The 20268-nt window shown below is 41.8% G+C and overlaps 1 protein-coding gene across 3 annotated transcripts in view; it reads right to left on the reverse strand.

Moving 5' to 3' along the window:
- The window catches only part of SLC22A15 (solute carrier family 22 member 15), an 87071-nt gene that overhangs the window by 36986 nt on the left and 29817 nt on the right, over window positions 1–20268 (reverse strand). For 2 of the 3 annotated variants that reach the window (XM_064282376.1, XM_064282377.1), the window contains exons 3-6: window positions 14010–14142; window positions 12932–13132; window positions 10253–10382; window positions 4350–4565 (exon numbers count right to left, since the gene is read on the reverse strand). In XM_064282376.1, coding sequence (XP_064138446.1) covers window positions 4350–4565; window positions 10253–10382; window positions 12932–13132; window positions 14010–14142 — 680 coding nt within the window. The remainder of the gene's footprint in view (window positions 1–4349; window positions 4566–10252; window positions 10383–12931; window positions 13133–14009; window positions 14143–20268) is intronic. The other variant, XM_023547502.2, reaches the window with a different exon arrangement.

Raw genomic sequence — 20268 nt, forward strand, 5'->3', positions numbered from 1 at the left:
TGGGCCAAATGCCTAGAAGATTAGAGATTCAAGTTCACCCAGAGGTGCTCTGGAAGAAAGACCTGGCGATTGATCTCCTTTAGAAAAGTCAGCCACTAAAAACCCTATGACGTACACTTCCGTGCTGCCACACACTTCCGTGCTGCCACACACTTCCGTGCTGCCACACACTTCCGTGCTGCCACACACTTCTACGCTGACACACACTTCCGTGCTGCCACACACTTCCGTGCTGCCACACACTTCCGTGCTGCCACACACTTCCGTGCTGCCACACACTTCCGTGCTGCCACACACTTCTATGCTGACACACACTTCCGTGCTGCCACACACTTCCGTGCTGCCACACACTTCCGTGCTGCCACACGTGGGCTCACCCCCGGTCGGCATCGGCAGCTGAGCAGGGCTGTGGTGATGTCTGGAGAGGGACACGGTGAGGAAAGAAGACACCCCAGGGGCTGCGCTGGTTAGTGGTTCACCCTTCTCTAGCAAACGCTTCAGAGGCAGCATACTGCCCATCACTTCTAATGGGGTGGAGCCATCACTTGTCTAAGGACAATGAGCAGTGCTGTAGCCAGGACATCGTGTGCACGGATGCAAGGTGACACTGAGTTATATGTGTGCCCTGTCCCTCGGCACCTTGCATGTAAGCAGCAGACTAAACAAATTTAAAACCACAGTTTTCTAACATATTTTTAAAATCTTTGCTTTTTAAGGTAGAGACTCTCCTCTTAACATAATGCTGTCTCCTAATGTGTTGTACATACTAGTACTAGTCTACTTTTTTTTTTTTTTACTCTACCTTTAAGGAGACCTGGCAGTGTAACCGGGCAACCCTGGTGGCGTAGCGGTTCGGTGCTATGGCTGCCAACCAAGAAGTCAGCAGTTTGAATCCGCCAGGCGCTCCTTGGAAACTCTATGGGGCAGTTCTACTCTGTCCTATAGGGTTGCTAGGGGTCGGAATTGACTCGAGGGCAGTGGGTTTGGCTTTTTTGGTTTTGGCGGTGTAACCGGAAACCCTGCTGTTACAGTGGTTAAGAGCTACGGTTGCTAACCAAAACGTCGGTAGTTTGAATCCACCAGGTGCTCCTTGGAAATCCTATGGGGGCAGTTCTACTCTGTCCTATAGGGTCGCTATGAGTTGGAGTCGACTCACGGCAAGGGGTTACACCACCAAACAAACAAGGAGCGGCTGGTGGATTCAAACCTTTTGTTTAGCAGCCAAACATTTAACCACTGGTGCCACCACCAGGCACTCCTTGGAAACCCCACAGGGCAGTTCTACTCTGTCCTATAGGGTCACCATGAGTCAGAATTGACTCAAAGGCAATGGGTTTGGTTTGGTTTTTTGGTGGTGTAACAGTTAAACACTGAGCTGCTACCCAAAAGGTTGGCAGTTCAAACACACCCAGCAGCTCCAAAGGAGAGGGACCTAGCGATCTGCTCCGGTAAAGATTAAAGCCTAGAAAACCCTATGAGGCAGTTCTACTCTGTCACATGTGGTCACTATAAGTTGAAAAGTGGTCACTATAGTTCAAATAAGTTGAAACAATAATAACAACTCTATTTAAAACAGATTTCCAGTGAATTAATTCCGGCCATGAAAATGCACATAGTTATTTAAGCCAAGTTGTGATAGTCTAAGTCAGGCAAGAATGCACAAAGTCAGTTCAGGACAAATAAAGGAGCTAAGTTACCAGCTGCTAAGGGAGAACCGGCAGAGCACGGGGCAAGGTGGCCCTATTCTGGGCCTCTACTCTGAAAATCTCCTTGGTGGCAGTTAGTCATTGGGACCCGTAATTACAGCCATTAAAGGCATTTCAATCCTCTTTATGTGCCCCCAACAAAATGTAAAATGCTTGCATAATACTTAACAGTACAGTTAAGGCGTGAAAGCACTATTTAAGGAGGCACGATTGTGGAAAACAACCGAAGGAACAGATGTTAAACACAGAGGTGTAATTTTATTCCCCAGTTAAGGCTTTTTCTTCAATGACAGATGCACAGGAAAGGTTTTAGGATTTTATAGCCTCTTCAAAAGGAATAGCGCAATGTGGAAGGACACTGTCTCCACCATCATTCTGAGCCCAGAGGGGAGGAAGTTTGTTTGAGAAGAGCTCCTTTGGTTGCCTGAGTGATAAGATAAACAGGAGCTATCTCCCCGGCTCTAAATCTAGTTTTGTTTGTTTTAATCCCATGAAGGCCAGAACCCCAAAGTTATTATGCCTAGAAAAAATGAAATAAAAAAGAGTAAATAATCTTCAACAAGCAGGTCTTTCTCCAAAGCAGAGGGTTTGACCGAATGTCCTCATGATATGCAAATGCAGAGTTTTATGGAGCCCTAAGCACCCGAAACCCTGGCGACATAGTAGTTAAGAGCTCAGCTGCTAACCAAAAGGTCAGCAGTTCGAATCCACCACCAAGCACTCCTTGGAAACCTTATGGGGCATTTCTATTCTGTCCTATAGGGTCACTGTGAGTTTGGAATTGACTCGAAGGCAACGGGTTAAGTACCTGAACATACTTTGTAAATATTTGCTTTTGGATAGATAGAACCTCAGAATAGTAGCTCCTACGCTGTGCTAGGAAACCCTGGTGGCGTAGTGGTTAAGTGCTACAGCTGCTACCTAAAGGTCAGTAGTTCAAATCTACCAGGCGCTCCTTAAAACTCAATGGGGCAGTTCTACTGTTTTATAGGGTTGCTATGAGTCGGAGTCGACATAATGGCTATGGATTTTGGGTTATGCTGTATTATCGGAGCCCTGGGGGTGCAATGGTTAAGTCGGAATCGACATAATGGCAACGGATTTTGGGTTATGCTGTATTATCGGAGCCCTGGTGGTGCAATGGTTAAGAGCTCAGCTGCTAACCAAAAGGTCAGCAGTTCGCATCTACCACCAAGCACTCCTTGGAAACCCTATGGAGTGGTTTTACTCTGTCCTATAAGGTTGCTATTAGTCGGAATCCACTCAATGGCAATGGGTTTGGTTTTTTTTCTTTTTGCTGTGTTATCAGGTTTGGCTTTCATAAACAAAAAAACCAAATCCACTGCTGTCGAATTGATTCCAACTCGTAACGACCCTGTAGGTCATAAAGGTGCCCCATAAGGTTCCCAATGCTGTAAATCTTTATGAAAGCAGACTGCCACATCTTTTCTCCTGCAGAGCAACTGGTGGGTTCAAACCGCCGACCTTGCACTTAGCAGCGGAGCGCTTAACTGCTGTGCCACCAAGCCTTTCACAGGCTCTGTTAATCTCCATGCTTCCAAGCTTCCATCCTTTATTCAACATTTATTATGCATCTGTGATATTCCCAGTCCTGTGTTGGTTCTGTGAGGAAAGCATGAGTCGTATGACATGGTTCTGACCACACAGGTGGCAGCCAGAGCCGGGTAAGAAAAGACAGTCATGATATAGGAAAATATCTTTGCAGCTCCTGATTCTCCACCTACTGTCCTCTTTAACTTTATACGTAAGATCGCTTTCATGTAAAATCACTTTCCTTTATTCCCACATGAAAATGTAGGTTTCCATCAGCCTTTATGGCAAATCTATATAAACCACAGCACAACAGGCTTTCAGGCCAGTAGCTATGATGGGCGTGCTCAATACTGGACCAAATAACACTGACTGCACTGTAGCAGAACATCTGATATTGAAACACACGAGAACTCCATAAATTATACACATACTGCCCATCCATTTCCCCTGTTTTTGCAACTTCATTTGTTAAGTAGAGCCAACTTGAACCATTCAACGCAATGTACATTAATGCTGAGAATATTGGGAAAGGCAGGTTGGAATAAGCTAAACAACTAGAAAATCAGGTTCTGAAAGTGCTCATCAGTTGGTTCGCTGATTTGTGTAAGTGGCTTTGAGTCCATCACTTCTGACTCCCAGATCCCGCCTATACAAAGGACAACATATAGCCATCCCGGTGAATTAGTGAGTGGGAACACCACATAAAATGCACCACAGAGCACTGCCATTAGAACGTACTATCAGACTGCTTAGTGCCAAAACCAAAGGTACGTATCTCTGAAGTCCTATTTAAAAACTCCTCTGTTTCTTGTATGCTTCTTGTCTTCTTTTTTGGCTTAAATATATACGTGCAAATATGTGCTTCCAAAGTCTACTGACATCAGGAAACCTACTGAACAGGGACCATCAACTCTGGCCTCAGGCACGCACAACACCAGGTACTAAAGGAGGGCTTTGTTTCTGGGAAAACCACCTCATGATCACAAAAGAGGTAAATTTTCCCGTAACTCTGACGAAGGAACAGGCCATCAATACCTCTAGCAACCTGGGCTGTTGAAGATCAGTAAAGTACCCCGTATACATAATTACCAGGTGAACATCAGGATCAGAGTGTGCCCCAAGAGGATACGATAACGAAACAGGTCCAGGAAACTTCCAGTCTCCTTGTAGCTCCTGTCAGCCGGGTGTGTTAAGGAGAAGGTGCACTTGAGCTTGCGGTTCCTCCTGGCAATGAGGTACAGAGCCTCTTCAGCCTCACTCAGTCGACCCTGGGAGTATAACCAACGAGGTGATTCAGGAATGAATCTGAAAGAGATGTCATTAAAGGCTGTATATTCAGAGGAAGGAGAAAAAAACACCTACTCAGTATGAGGATTCTCTCACCACAAGTGGATCCCAGTTAGGCTGCAGCTTGACTTTCTCAATGATGTGTGTCAGACAGAGAGGGCTACTTTCAACCATGTGTCAACATTAAACAGTGGCCAGCTTTATGCATAAAAAACCAAGAATATGTTTTCAATAGTGGCCAAAAAAAAAATTTATTTCTTGAAGTTTAAAGTTTAAAAATTTGGTATCTGAATGGCAAGTTACTAAGTCTATAATACTGAGTAAATGAGTTCCTCATAAATTCACAGGTTAAAGATATGGCTGTAAATCCTAGCTGAGTGTCGTCAGAATCACACCTTAAACACACTGGTTTTAAGTTCCAAAAAAGTCTCACAAAGAAAATACAAATCTTCATTATCATAAAAAATAAATTTTAAAAAATAGTGGTGATTCAGGAGGTAGGGATTATATAGGCGCTCTGGTGGCACAGTAGTTAAAGTGCTTGGCTCTAACCGAAAAGTTGGCGGTTCAAACCCACCAGCTGCTCTGTGGGAAGAAGATTTGACAGTTTGCTTCCATAAAGATTTACAGCGTTGGAATCTCTATGGGGCAGTTCTACTCTGTCCTGTAGGGCTGCTATGAGTCAGAATTGACTCAGCAACACACAACAACAACAGGGAGTATATCAAGATTACACAAAAAAATTAAACAGCGTTTATCACATCTTGGGTACTTTTGAGTGTTACCACGTTCTTAGGTGCCATCAAGTTGGCCCCGACTCATGGTGACCCCACATACAACAGGACTGGACTGTTGTGGCTGATTTTCACAAGCAGATTGCCAGGCCTTTACTCCTCGTCTGCCATAGTCTGGAAGCTCCACTGAAACCTGTTTAGCATCACAGCAACAAGCAAGCCTCTGCGGACAGACAAGTGGTGGCTGTTTTGAGTTGCACTGGCTGGGAACTGAACCCAGGTCCCCCACATGGAAGGCGATAATTCTACCACTGAATCATCACTTTTGAATGTTTACTTCTGAGTATCAAAATACTCAAATCACCTTGACATACCAGCTTTATTATACTCTGAGGATACTTCCCAATCCCCAAAGACCGTGAAGAATAAAAGGTATTGTTATGCATTGAACTATGCCCCCCACTCCCCCCCCAAAAAATATGTATTATAAATCCTAACCCCCATACCAGTGATGGAGCCCTGGTAGCCCAATGGTTAAGAGCTCAGCAGTTCGAATCCACCAGCTGATCCTTAGAAACCCTATGGGGCAGCTCTACTGTCCTACAGGGTTGCTACAAGTCAGAGTTGACTCAACAGCAATGGGTTTGTTTGCTTGTTTGTTTTGGTTTATACCAGTGGTTATAATTCCATTTGGGAATGGATTTTATTATGAAAATTAGACAGTAATAGCATACGGTGTGTCTTAAGTCAATCTCTTTTCAGATATAAAAGAGCAGATTAGGCATAGAGAAGCAGGCAGAGATAGGGGAAGACAGGTGCCAAGCCACATGAGGATCACCCAGGAAGAGGGACCTTCCCCCAGAGCCGACACAGGGAAAAAGCCTTCCCCTGGAGCCAGCACCCTGAATTCGGACTTCTAGCCTCCCAACTGTGAGAAAATAAATTTCTGTTGTATTGTGGTATTTCTGTTATAGCAGCAGTAGATAACTAAGACAGGTATCTTCTGGTTAACTTCTAGTTACAATAAAGGTTATTTTCTAATATAACTACAAAGTGTCAAGCATTTATATTGCCACTGCTATCTTCAAAGCGTCAAGACTTAGATGTTATCTATCCTTTCATTTCTTCACAGTTCTGCATGCAGTTTTAGAGGGCTTTTGAAGACAAACTATGACAGGAACATGGAAACTTTATTTACTAAACACATGAAGTATCTTTTGATCTAGTATGACCTCATCTGCATAAAACTTCCCAAAAAATCCAAACCCACTGAGGTTGAGTCGATTCTAACTCATAGCGACCCCTATAGGACAGAGCAGAACTGCCCCCATAGGGTTTCCAAAGCTGAAAATCTTTACAGAAGCAGACTGATACATCCTTCTCCTGAAAAGCTGCCGGTGGGTTTGAACCACTGACCTTTCTGTTAGCAACCCAGCACTTAACCGCTGTGCCACCAGGGCTCTTAAATCAAAACCTGGATAAATAATATTGGCTATTTAACATGTCTTTTAGAATTCGCTGTGCCTTTAAGTAGCATACTGAAATGGCAATAAACTCTATACAATTTGGAACCTTAATGTACAGCCAGTCCACCAATGACCACTTACAGAGCGCTTATACATTTTGTACAAAGCACTGTGATAGCCGAGTGGGAAGACAATGGAAACAAAAAGGCAGGATTTTTCCCAGGAGTTTTGCTAGTAAGGAGGAAATACTCATGCACATTTGTTCGACAACAAACCCAGGAACAAAGGCCATCTATGACATCCTGAAAAATCCCTTTATTACTCTTGATTGTCATCTGATGACCATTACTGCCACTGAAGGGAAGAATCAAGTAAAAGAGTTATCGTGTTGAAAGTTAGGTCTGCCCATTGTCAATTGGATCAAGAGGCTCAAATCACTGTGGGTCACAGGAGGACTATGTAAAATTATCTGATTAAGTCTAAATACAAATTTGAAAAAAAAAAATTAAAAGAAGACTACCGGTGATGAATATATATACAATTTATTTTTATTTTTTTATTTCAAGGATATTCACTGAAGAGATACTTTACAAAAATGAAGGAGTATAAAGTAACCAGGGTCTAACAATACAAAAAAAATGACTTTTAGTAAGAAAGTATATTACATTAATACAACAAAAAACAAAACCCATTGCCATTGAGTTGATTATGATTCATGGTAACCCTACAGGACAGGGTAGAACTGTCCCATAGGGTTTCCAAGGAGCGCCTGGTGGATTCGAACTGCCGATCTTTTAGTTAGAAGCCATAGCTCTTGACCACTATGCCACCAGTGTTTCCATTAATACAATAGGCAGCTATACTGTTGTTGCTGTTAGTTGCTGACTCGTGGCAACTAAAGATACACTTTGGACAGAAAAATAAGTGAAGAAAACACTCTAGAAAGTATATGACCATAAAAATTAAAACTGAGGAGGATTAGGAGCAGTAGAAGACAGCCAAGAAGAAAATATACCGAGATATCAACAGTCAGTATTTTTGGGTAATGTCAGCCATTTCCCCTCCTTTTAAGCTACCCTGTGTTTTCAAAACTATAAGTGACCAAAATTACCTTAAAATTTTTGAGGTAAATTTTTTTAAAGGTGATATTTGAGAGCTATCCAGGTTTTGGAAATGTGGCTCTGATGAGTTGATAAAACGATTTCCACTTGGGAAAGAGCTGTCTTGATTGTGCAAACTTTGAACTTCATATTTCTCCTCATTTTGACAAGGCCAATAAGCCTACTGATACAAAGGCTCACCTGCCTGCCAACGGACCGATTTGGTGCTACAAGTTCTAGCCTGTGCTTATTATGCAAACAAAACACATTTTTAAAGGAAAAAGCAGGCCTCTGAACTTTCTAAGACATGCCGCCCTCCATAAAACTCCACGGTCACCTTCAGAAGCCACAAGGCTCACTTAACAATCTGCCCTGCTTAAAAATGGTCTCTGAATATCTTTAATGTGGTAAATCTTTGTCAGTTAAGGAGGTACCGAATTTTAGAAAATAAAACTACTCAAATCAAGTAAGGTGAAAATGAAGAATTTTACAGCTATGAAAGAATATTCCTGGTAGGAAAAAACAAGGGTTGACTCTAAAATCATGTGACTTTTTCTTGTGTTACTGATAGGCTTATTCTAACGGTATTTCAAAATGTTTTGGGGCCAACATTCATCCAGTGGGCACAAAGCATCTACTGTGGAAGACCCTGGGCTTTGGTGTTAGGGGAAGTGTCACAAAGGGAAAACACAGCCTGCTGCGGCAGAGTTCTCTGTTTAGAAAGAGAGATGGCTTCAGTCTGAGGCAGAAATAGGAGCACCACTCGAAGGGTCTGGGTTAAGTGCTATGGAATTTCAGGAAAGAAAGAGAATAATCTGTAGCTGGCGGTATGATCAGGAAAGGCTTTATGGAGGGGGCAGCATTGAGCTAACTGAGAAGGCTGAGTACTAACTAAGAGGAAATGGGGAAAAGGGTGTTAAAAGGGCAGACACAGCATGAGGAGGGGGCCTGGAAGCAGAAAAGCATAAGGTGCCCACTGTGAACAACAAGCAGCTTAGTTTGCCTAGAACACAGGGTAAGTAAAAGGGGGCAGTAGAAAATCAGGAAAGATAAAATGGGGAGCCTTTCACTAATGGAATTATGGAGTATGTACCTATTTAACATTTATGGTGTCTTTTCCATTTTCTGTTTTTCATGGCATTTCCTAGCACTGAGCTGTAATAAACTCAGACTACAATTTGGAAAGAGAAAAGCAGAATGGCTTGGATTATCCACTAAAACCACACTGCTACTGAAGGAGAAATGAGATTCAGATGGCATTGAGAAGCATGAGATGTACTAAATACTTGAAAATTCATTTATTCAACAGCTACTTAAAGGAATGCTCATTAACTCAAAGTAGTATACTAAAAAAATAAAATACTAGGTACCCATATATTACTTCCAAATATTTATAATACATAAACTAACAAAATATTGTCAGTTGTCCTTTCTAATAAAACTACCTCACTCCAATTCATATACCTATAGGCATTTAATAAATTTTTTTTAATACAGGTTAACTATTTCTGCTATATTCACTTTCTCACCTAGCAATGCCCTTGCTTTCAAAGACAGCATGAAAACAAACTTCAGTTCAGCCCACCACCAAATCTCAATGAGCAGAATCTGAACTAAAGAGCTAATAAATTTAAGAATTATCTGAATCAAAGCACTACTACAGGTATCCCTCACTATACAGCAGAGTAAAAAAGTAGACACCATTGGCTGAACATTTTCTTTATCCCAAAGATTTTAATGATTAAAATAAGAGGTCTGATACCTCAGAGGAGAAAAACCCTTCATGAGCCACGTTAAAAACGTCTGGTGAGATGGGCCTAGGTTGGTGGCTCACGTTGTAACCCTGGGTGTTTTATAGCCCCACGGTGGAACATCTTAGGTGAGCCCTCTGTAGAGCCCTGCTCTGACCAGGGATTCGTCCTGTTGTAACTCTGAGTCTAATCTCTACTAGGACTTCCCCCACATCTGAGAATCTTCCTGTGCCTACCTTTAGAGTTCCAGAAATGATACTTTTCTACAGGATGAATAACTGCCACACATCGAATATGAATATATTGTTCTATTAATATCACGCCTAGCGTGTGACCTGATGCAGCCTAAAGCTCTTTAAGCTTGAGGATTTGGGTTAAAAAAGAAATTAGTCCCCTACACCAACAATCTGGAGGTTAAAATGCAGTCTACTGAGAGGTTACTTTAAACAAGGGATACCTGCATTTTGAATTAATTAAGCATCTCCTCTTCCCAGGAGCTGCCAAGCATTGGAGCACTTGCAGAATTTAGTTCTTCACCAAAGTCAGTTCAGGCAAGCTCCTGAAAGGGAATAACGCTGCTCATTGACCTACATCCTCTTAAGACATTCCTTCCACTTAGTACATGAAAAAACTCTAAAAGGAAAAGCTACTTACAAAGACAAGAGGAAGACCACTGTTCCCTGCAGGTTAACCAGAACGGCAAGGGTCCTCCAGGAGCGGATGAAGTATCCTAACAGGGCATACTGGGCAATGCCAACTGCAAAGAACAGGCCACCAATGGATCCTAATTCAAGAAAAAAGAGACCTGTTACTGGGGAAAGCACCATCTGTAGCACCATTTCCGACCCAAGTCATAGAGCCAATTCCTTCCTTGTAAGATGTCAGCCCTACCCTGGCAAGTGTAAGGGGCAGAGCAGAAAAGAAAGATCTACACAAATATCACACAGCAGATGATAAAACTAGAAGACAGTCAGCAAATGAGTCAAAAATAGAGGAACAACAGATGAAAAATGGAAATCACGTGTGGACACAATGAATTTTAAGGGCCCACTCAAATGCTTTCTGCATTGGACATTGTACAAATATCTGCCTGAACCTCTGGCCGAGTCTTGGAAGTTTTTTTTGCCATATGTGGGGGACAGGGTTGTTGGGTCATGAGGTTATTGCAATACAAGGAGTTTATCACAGAGGTTGTCCCTAAAATCTCTATTTTTAATCACAGTTCACTCAGCAGTTCTCCCTATCGTCATTCTCTATTTATCACCATCAGACATATATTTATAAGCACTTGTTTCTTGTCTGTCTTTCTCAAATAGAATACAAGCTCCATGAAGTACAGATTTTTGTCAGCACACTGATGGGAAAAATATCAATCTTGGGATTGCAAAAAAAAATCCTGTATTTTTTTAAATAAAAACTTAGATGTGTACTAAACTCCACTGGCTTGTCCAATGTATCTGCAAATTCTATACCTCTGAAGTTCTTTCTATAACTGCTACTATCGCCACTAGCAGTAATAATAAAACCGCTTGCTGTCGAGTTGATTCTGACCCACGGAGACCCCATGTGTGTCAGAGTGGAACTGTGCTCCGTAGGGTTTTCAATGGCTGGTTTTTTGGAAGTAGATCAACTGGGCTTTCTTCCAAGGTATCCCTTAGTGGGCTAGAATCTCCAACCTTTTGGTTAGCAGCCAAGCACATCAACCACCTGTACCACCCAGGAATAACAGCTACTGTTTAGTGAGCATTAAGTGTTTTACATCGTCCCTGAAAGCATGTGCTGTTATCAGCCTTACACCGAAGTGAGGAAATAGCTCAGGGAGGCGAAGTGAAGCTAAGGATAGAGGGGTGCCTACAGCAGGGCCGAGACTTGGCCCTAGGTCTGACTGATTGGAAAGCCAGCATCCTGTACCGTTTCTCTGTCACATCTTTCTTCTATGGAAGAACCATTGTTGTGGGTCTCCCACAGCAATAGGACTTTGTTCATTTTTTAACAAAAACTGTCTATAACAAGCAATCCTGTAAAACAAATGTTTTGATTCCTGTCCATAGATTATCACTAACAAAAAATGAGGACTTGCATACTGCTGGCCCTAGCAAGGAAAAGGGGGAACCAAAAAGGAGAGCTGAAGTGACAGCTTCAGGGACCCTCTTTTCAGAACTCCAAATCAGAACACGTGGTTTGATAAGTAAGGGAATGGGGACAGTGGGGTTTTCCTGCAAATCTAAGATAATCAATGCTATCATGGTTGCATTAAACAAAACCAAGCCAAACCCATTACCGATGAGTCAATTCCGACTCATTGCAACCCTATAGGACAGAGCAGAACTGCCCCATTGAGTTTCCAAACAGCACCTGGTGGACTCAAACTGCCGACCTTTTGGTTAGCAGCCATAGCACTTAACCACTATGCCACGAGGGTGTCCATGGATGCATTACTGTGCATCAAATACACCTGGCCTCTAAGATTAGGGCTTCTTGTCATTGTTGATCCTTTACTAAGTCATGGTCCCATTAAATTCCAGCTCCAGTGCACCCTCTTTCCTCTCTCTCTACTGATTTCTACCTTGTGTAAGCCACCATCAGGTTTCATGTGGCCAACCACAACAGTCTCCAGAATGATCCCTCTATTTCTATACTCACTCCTCTATAATCTGTTCTCTGTTCACCTACCAGGGTCTGTATATAAGATCACATCACACCTCTATTTAATACTCCCCTCTGGCTCCCCATTGCACTTGGAATAAACCAATCCTTCACTTGGCCCATCATCGGCCCTATCATTTCTCAATCTTCTCAAGAACTGCATACATAATAAAATTAATGAACTACATACGCAGTTCTCGACAACACTACAGGATAGCTAAAAATAATATAAAATATGGGTTCAACTTGGGAATGTAAGAACCAGTAAAGAAATGCTACAAAAATACTATCTCCTGTCGTAAAGAAAACTATAAAAAACCAGAAAGGGCAATGAAACAAGGATTTAATAAAATATAATAAGAAGGCTACAAAAAAGGAGTTTCTCCTTATTTCCTATACCAGGACTCTCTTTCAGGTTAAGGTAAAAGGCAGTCAATGCCCTCCTGGGAAAATCATTCTCCACAATTATCTACAGGCAACCCCTGAGGTCATAAGCCCACCATCTCTGAGGTAGACACCAGGGGAGACTTTTAACAGAAGAGTGTGAATAACATGACTCATTCACAGTCATATAAAACAAACTCAGAAAAACAAGTCTAACTGTTGCATAGAGCCACTCGGATCCAAATGCATTTTCAGACTCTAGGGTTAAAAAGGCTCCCTACGAGGTTTTCTGAAGCTGCTCACCATCTCCAGATCTGCGTGGATTTACGAATGCAGTACCTGCCAGTGCCCAGTAGGCGGTGCCCACACACTCGTTTAGCAAGACAAAAGCCACCAGCGACATTCCTCCATTCATCACGCCCACCAGAAAGCGAGTTATTGCGAAGAATTCGTATGATGGGGAAAATCCATTTGCAATAGCAAATAAGATGTCAAGAGCAAAACCTAGCAAGAAAAGAACAGTATTCATTATCCAGAGGCAAAACAGCATTTGATGAAAGTAATAAATAATATTCATTACTTTGGAAAGATGAACCTTTGCAAATTTAAATTTTCTGAGCTAGTTTTTTATTTTAAAGTTTCTCTTAAAAACTATAAAGAAAAATTGAGATGTTCTTTCTTTGTTACAAGTCGATTTCCGCCCATCACCGTTTTCAGTTATTCATTATAATGCCAGAACTTGAAAAATCCTAGCTCACACTTAGCTTGTTGAGAAAACTATGCCGAGCCCTGCAGAGCTCATTTGCAATGAATCCACACAGAGGGATATAAGGAAATGGATCTAGTAGACTGTCTCTATCTTTGACTTTTCTCCTTAGAAACAAGACATAAATTGGAGTTTGGAGGTTGCAGGAAGCACCACCATTTATGAAAAGTATACAATGCAAATATCTGGCCTTGACCAGGTGTGCTGGCCACTAACATATGCTTGGCCAGGAGGAACTCTGTTGCAGTTTGGGCTCTTCTCAATGTGATAAAAATCAGCTCTGTGTCCAAGTGGCAATTTCCTGAGAACCTTAAACAAATACCAAAAAAAAACCCAAAAAACCCATTGCTGTCGATTCTGACTCACTGTGACCCTCTAGGACAAAGAAGAACTGTCCCACAGGATTTCTAAGGAGGAGCTGGTAGATTTGAACTGCTGACCTTTTGGTTAGCAAACGAGCTCTTAACCACTAAGCCAGTAGCTGTGAAGTCGACTCCAGCTCACGGTGACCTCATGGTTGTCAGAGTAGAGCTAAGAGTCCTCCTTATTTAGTTCCCTGAGAACCTTAAGGAAGTAAGGCCTCTTACTCAGTTCATGAACACTATAGGAGATTACCTGCAAGATAGACTTTTTTCCTTCCGAAGCGATCTGAAAGTTGACCAAACGAGATAACGCCAACAAATACACCACTGAAGAAAAATGAGCTCGCTGCACTGACTTTGTAAGATCTGTTGGCAATTAGAAACCACTAGAGGAAGAAAAAATAGGAGACATTTAGGTCACAGAAAAGATGGATGTATTGACATAGCTTTTAAAAAACCAAATGTACAACAAAAGCTTGTACACAGGAACTTCTTTACCTCATGACCCACTAATGACCAAAATTCAGTGTAGCATCCACCTTGGGCAACATCCACGGAGATTTTCTCTTCAGAAGCATGAGAAATCATTATTACAATGTACTTCCTTAGTATCCTACACATATTTTTTAACAGTCCTGGAAACAGTATATAATAGCTAATTGTTTACAAATCTGTTGACTATAGCCTTCATCCTAAGCCCCTGTGTTTCTTGAGAGGAGGGGTCGTTTCCCATCCATTTCCATTTCCCTGACATATGAGGCAATGAATTAATGGGTTTAAAATCTTTGAGTGTAATTATCTTCTACTTTAGGGCAACTTATTAACTTAAAAGGAAAGCAATAATCCTCTGCTTAAAACACCATTATCTAAAATCTTGTCTGGAAATGTATTAAGGTGATCTTACAGAAGTAACCTCGCAGACCAAGAGAACACTCATCTTCACCCTTCCCAGCCCCTTTCCCTAGAGCCAGTGAAGACACATTTATCAGGAGCCACTTTTCATCGAGAACTTGCAAGAAGGTACCCTTCTCAGTTGCCCCTTCTCTACCTTTCAGACCACTCCTTCTCCCATATTTTGACAACCAGTCATTGTTGGTTAAAGATCATCCAACTTCTCTTCTTCCCTTGTATTTCCTGCAAGACTAGATTGATAAAGACCTGGGCAAGACAGCTACTGGACATCTCTTAGCAAAGAAAAGACTCAGAGATCAGGAGGTGGCAAGCACAATGCCCCCTTGCTAATGTTGTGCTTTACTTCTGAATTCTCCCATTCTTCACATGCAATTCTTTAACAAGGCTAGTTAACAGGTTTTCCTAGCCCCTCATGGATTAGAAGTAGTAAACTAGAAAGTTACTGCTCTTAGAAATAGTAATCAGGAAGTCATTACTCTTGGTGGCAGTCATAATTACAACGAGATAACAATGGAAATGATATGACAAAAAACTAAACTAGGTTCCAAACATTTTTTATTCAGGCAGTCAACAACTATTTGTTTTGTTTCTACTAGAGGTTGTTAACTATTCTAAGCACTGGGACTACAGAGATGAGCAAGGTAGACGTGGTCCCTGCTCTCATGGAGTATATTAGTTCCAGTGGAATAGGGCAGACAACAGACAAGTAAACACACAGGGAGATAGGAGGGAACTACATTAAAGCAAGCATCTCTGGGGAGGTGACATGTGCAACCTGGGTGATGAGAAGTAACCAATGATGAAATGCTGTCCAGGGAACAGGAGAATAAGTGCAAAGGTCCCAAGTGAAGACACGCAGTGTGTCTCTAGCAGGGGGTACAAAATAAGGTCAGAGAGGCGGGCAGGCATCAGATCACATACCTGGGCCATGGTAAGGAGTTGGGATTTCATTCTAGTGCGAAGGGAAGGCACTGAATTACTAGATTTATATTTTTAAAGACTACTCTGCCACTCCTAGAGATTGAATTATGACAAGAAAAAGTGGGAGTAGGGAGGTTACTGCAATAGTGCAGGTGGGAGATAATGGTGGCTTGGGCAAGGATGGAAGCAGTGGTGATGGAGAGAATTATGTGGGCTTGGGATGTACTTTGGAGGCAGGACTGAACGACTTGCTGATTGGATGTGGTGGAAGGAAGAGGGAAAAGGAGAACCAAGGACTTCACTTAGGTTTTTAACTTCAGCAACTTAGTGGATGGTGGTGATATTTACTGAGATGAAGAAGGCTGCGAGGGATGTCAGGCATGCGGTGGGAAACCAATAGTTCTGTTTTGGGAATGTGGAGGTAGGTTGAGATGCCTATAAAACATCCATGAGGAGATGCCAAGTTATGTATATCAGTCCGGGTAGACTTAGATCACCACTCCTGACACCAGACTGTGTGGCAGATAACAAATCCCATTCCACATGCCGACTGAGTCCTATGGAAATCTCGGCTTCCCTTCCCTGTTCAGTTCAGACCCCAGTTGCCCACACGCAGTCCCTTGCTCTGACCCTAGCTACCTGGGGCTAGATCAGCAGATACCAACCACAAACTTGGGAGTCCACATGACTCCCTCCACTTCAGACCGGTCAGTACTAAATTTGAGGTTTTTCTCTACCCCCCTCAGGGTACCAGCCACAAGCTCAGGAGTCCATATGACTCCCCCCACTTCACACTAGCCAGCCCCTGCTATTCCTTTGGGTCCTATAATTAGCTGGAATGGCTTAGAGTTCAAGGGAAATACCATACCTGCAAAAATTGCTTTAATATATATTAAAAAAGAATACAAAGAAATATGTAGGGTGAGGTCTGGGAGGGGTCACAGTACAGAGGGTTCCATGTCCCAAAAAAGGATGTGCTACCCTCTCCTATGCATGGTCACTAACCAGGAAGCTCCTCTGAGCCTCCATGTTCAGGGCTCTTATCAGCTGCACCACTGATAGATTACATCATACCTCATGAGGCTTAGTTAGCACTCGGCACCCAGGTGGTCTCTCTCGGTCTGGCTAGCCCCCACTCATTAGCCTCAAGTATATTCTTAACTTCTCTGTATTTTCCCTTCTTGCCCTGATACGTGGTTGTCCCCCAAAGAAATCACTCAGTGAACTGCATCCTTCTCAACTGGAGGCTGCTTCCCCTTTTCCACCCATGGACCTGAGAAGCTGGTGTGGAAGAGATACCTTTCTTGTTCCCCACTAGCACTTTCAATCTTCAAAACCACCAGCTTCTCCAAAGGTCGTATTATCAGACTATATAACCCACTACCCTTCTGTGGTAGAGAAGCTAGCTTGTTTTAAAATATCCCTTCTTCCATAATAATAGAATTTTAGCTGGGCATACGACTATGCAGAATGAAGACTAAATATCCCAATCTCCCTTACAGCCAGGTTCTGGGCAATGGGATGTAAGCAGAAGTATCATGTGGCAGCTTCCAGGAACTTACTACAAGAGACAGCTGATTTGCCCTTTGTTCCTTCTTCCTTTCCACTATGCCACTGCTTAGAATGTCAATGTAAATGATGGAGCTCCATTTTGGACCATAACGAAGAGGGCCACAAATGAGGGATGGTGAAGTCAAAAGCTGTAAGGATCCTACATCTCTGAGAATACTGGGGTAGGGCCCAGGCATTGGTATATTGTTAAGTTCTCCAGTGATTCTCTTAGGTACCCAGGTTGAGAGCCTCTATCCTAGACCTTGTTGTCCTCAATAAATGTATCACCTCTAAAACCTCAATTATGAGCATCCCACTTACTCAGATCAGCACTCCTTAGTCTTTTACCTCACTTCCTCTAGTATTACCTCCTCCAAACATTATTCAACCTCTTCAAGGCCTTCAATTACCAAACCCTATTATAAAGTATGGCCTGTGTCATCAAAGAAGATTAAATCATGCTAAGTTCTCCACAGGAAAGCAAAGAGTATATTTTAAAGTTTCACATAAAAGATATTAAATGTTCTGGTATTCAAAGGACAAATTTTTGTTTTGTAAAAAATTAATTTATTTTGAATACATGGATAGTTCTGTGGTGGAATTTCACACTCATAAGGAATGCCTGTGGCGACACTTTTCCAGATACAAAAATAAATTAAATATCTGAGATCAAGTTTTTCCTAGAAAAGATGGGGATGTATTTGCCACAGAGATATTATTCCTTCTCTACAACGGCCAATAAACAAGGCCAACTGTACTCGTTTTTGATGCTTTGAAGTTCAAACTTTTTTTGTTTTTTATGTTCTTAGTGTTTGCTTTGGGGTTTTCATGCTTTAAAATATGGCCTGCAACTTTGGCCTTGATTATCCTGCACCTCAATTTCTGCTAGTTTGCTTATATGGTCAAGACGTTTAGCTTTATACTGATACGTCTGGTGCTTAATCATTAAAAAAGGGCTAATCCTGGTGTGATGGTTAAGGTTGTATGTCAACTTGGCTGGGTCATGATTCTCAGTGGTTTGGCAGTTACGATGAAGTCTGGCAGTCATATGATGTTGTGATCACTTCCATGATGAGATTTGATATAATGTGATCGCCTCCACGATGGGCTCTGAACTGAGTAGCCAATCAGTTGAAAGGGAGCTTCCTTTGGCATGTGGCCTGCATCAAAAATAAGGGACGTTCTGGCAAGGCTCGTGTGCTTCTGGTTGCTCTGGATCCTGCAGCTGGCTCCCGTTAGTCTGACCTCTGGTTTTGGGAATTGAGCTAGCAGCTTACCTGCGGTCTTGCCTGCCAATCTTGGCATTCATTGATCTTTGAAGCCTGTAAGCAAGAGCCCTACTCTCTGACCTGCCAATCTTGGGTTTGCAGCAGCTATGTAAATCAGGAGAAGCCTCTATTCTGACCCATGAACTTGGGACATTCCAGCCTCTAAAACCACGTGAGCCATTTCCTTGATATAAACCTCTCTATATATACATTTATACGTTTTACTGATTTTGCTTCTTTACTGATTTTGCTTCTCTAGAGAACACAGTCTAAGACACATGGCTACTGTATAACCAACTACCCTATTGACCACATTTACAGAACTTCTCAAATCCACCAAAAAGGCTCTAACACTGTCCTTCCAACAACTGTGTATCTGTTAATGTCAGTGGTAGTTTTAGGAAGAAGTAGCCCAAGAGATGTCTGAGCAGCAAACTTCAAATTCTGATCCTTAGGCTGCCAGTTCTAAGTGCCAAAGTAATTTCTAGTTATTTTTCTTCATGTCAAGCTAATGCATCTATTTTTCCTGAAATATATTCAAGAACTGGTTTGAAAAAGTAGAAAGGTATTGCCAGATTTTAAAATGGCAATCAGAGAATGTGAAGCTGGAACCAGGATATCTCTCCGCTACATCCAGGAAAACTGCTGTTGACCAACTCAGGAGTGCCAACTCAAGGACTTAGAACAGTGTGTTCACAATTGGCTTTCCACACACTCCCTCCCCCAGCAGGTGAGATTTTAGTTGAAACATTCTGTTTTATGTTCAATTTTAAAAACTTTTCAAATATACTTTAAATATTTATCACTATCTACTATGTGATCTAAAGAGTTATACTTTGTCAAGGTATACCACAACAGTGATCCCTACAGTATTTGAGAAACATATTGGTTAAGTTTTTTAAAGTTTTGGAAAGAGGTCACCCATTAGACTAGACTCAATTGCTAGCTTATTTTTTTAACCCTTTCATCAATATTTTTTATCAATATTTAGTACCAACCAGGATATCACTGGGACATCAGAAATTAAACTATAATAAACTTAAATACGATGAACATGGCATTCTCAAGAAATGTGTTTCTATGAAGTTTTAAAGAAAAAAAACATAAGAAGCCCTGGTGGTGCAGTGGTTAAGTGCTCAGCTGCTAATCAAAAGGTCACTGGTTCAAACCCACCACCCTTTCTGGAGAAGAAAGATGTGGCAATCTGCTTCTGTAAAGATTACTGCCTTGAAAACCCTATGAGACAGTTCTACTCTGTCCTATACGGTTGCTATGAATCAGAATCAACTCAACGGCAATGGGAAAGAAAAAAAATAAAAAATTTCTAAGTCACCCAAGCATTTCATTGGCTAGAGATTATTAATCAATCTCCAATTATTTTTTTAAATGACAAGCCAAATTCTAAAGATAGAGAATGAATATTCTTTTTATACTAATTGGTTTCAAATTGAAAAATCACTTGCAAGTGGCCACTCCAGGAAATCCACTCTTCTTCTCCCATACATTAACGGAAAAGGAAGATTCTAAGCCAAAATATTTTCAGTCTCTCAAGTTGACCTATCTAGGTCTGTTTTTGTTTTATAACCAACATCTGTATTTTGGCTGATAAGCTTCATTGCAATTATCAGGTTGAGTTCATAAGCTGGGCATTTATTTATACTCCATTTTCAAAAGGAATCTGAGGGGCCTAACAGTAAGAACCCTGGTACAATCATTCACTCATCTAAAGAAAGCAGACCAAAGAGAAAATCAAACAAAAATGAGGGCAGACACCAACAGCAGGTTCCTCTAACATAAAAGATGAAAGGAACATAAATGTGCCAAACACCAGTGTGAGCCCAAGCCAGGTGCCACACAGAG

This window comes from Loxodonta africana, chromosome 3 (genome assembly GCF_030014295.1).
Source record: "Loxodonta africana isolate mLoxAfr1 chromosome 3, mLoxAfr1.hap2, whole genome shotgun sequence".
NCBI classification, from domain to species: Eukaryota; Metazoa; Chordata; class Mammalia; order Proboscidea; family Elephantidae; genus Loxodonta; species Loxodonta africana.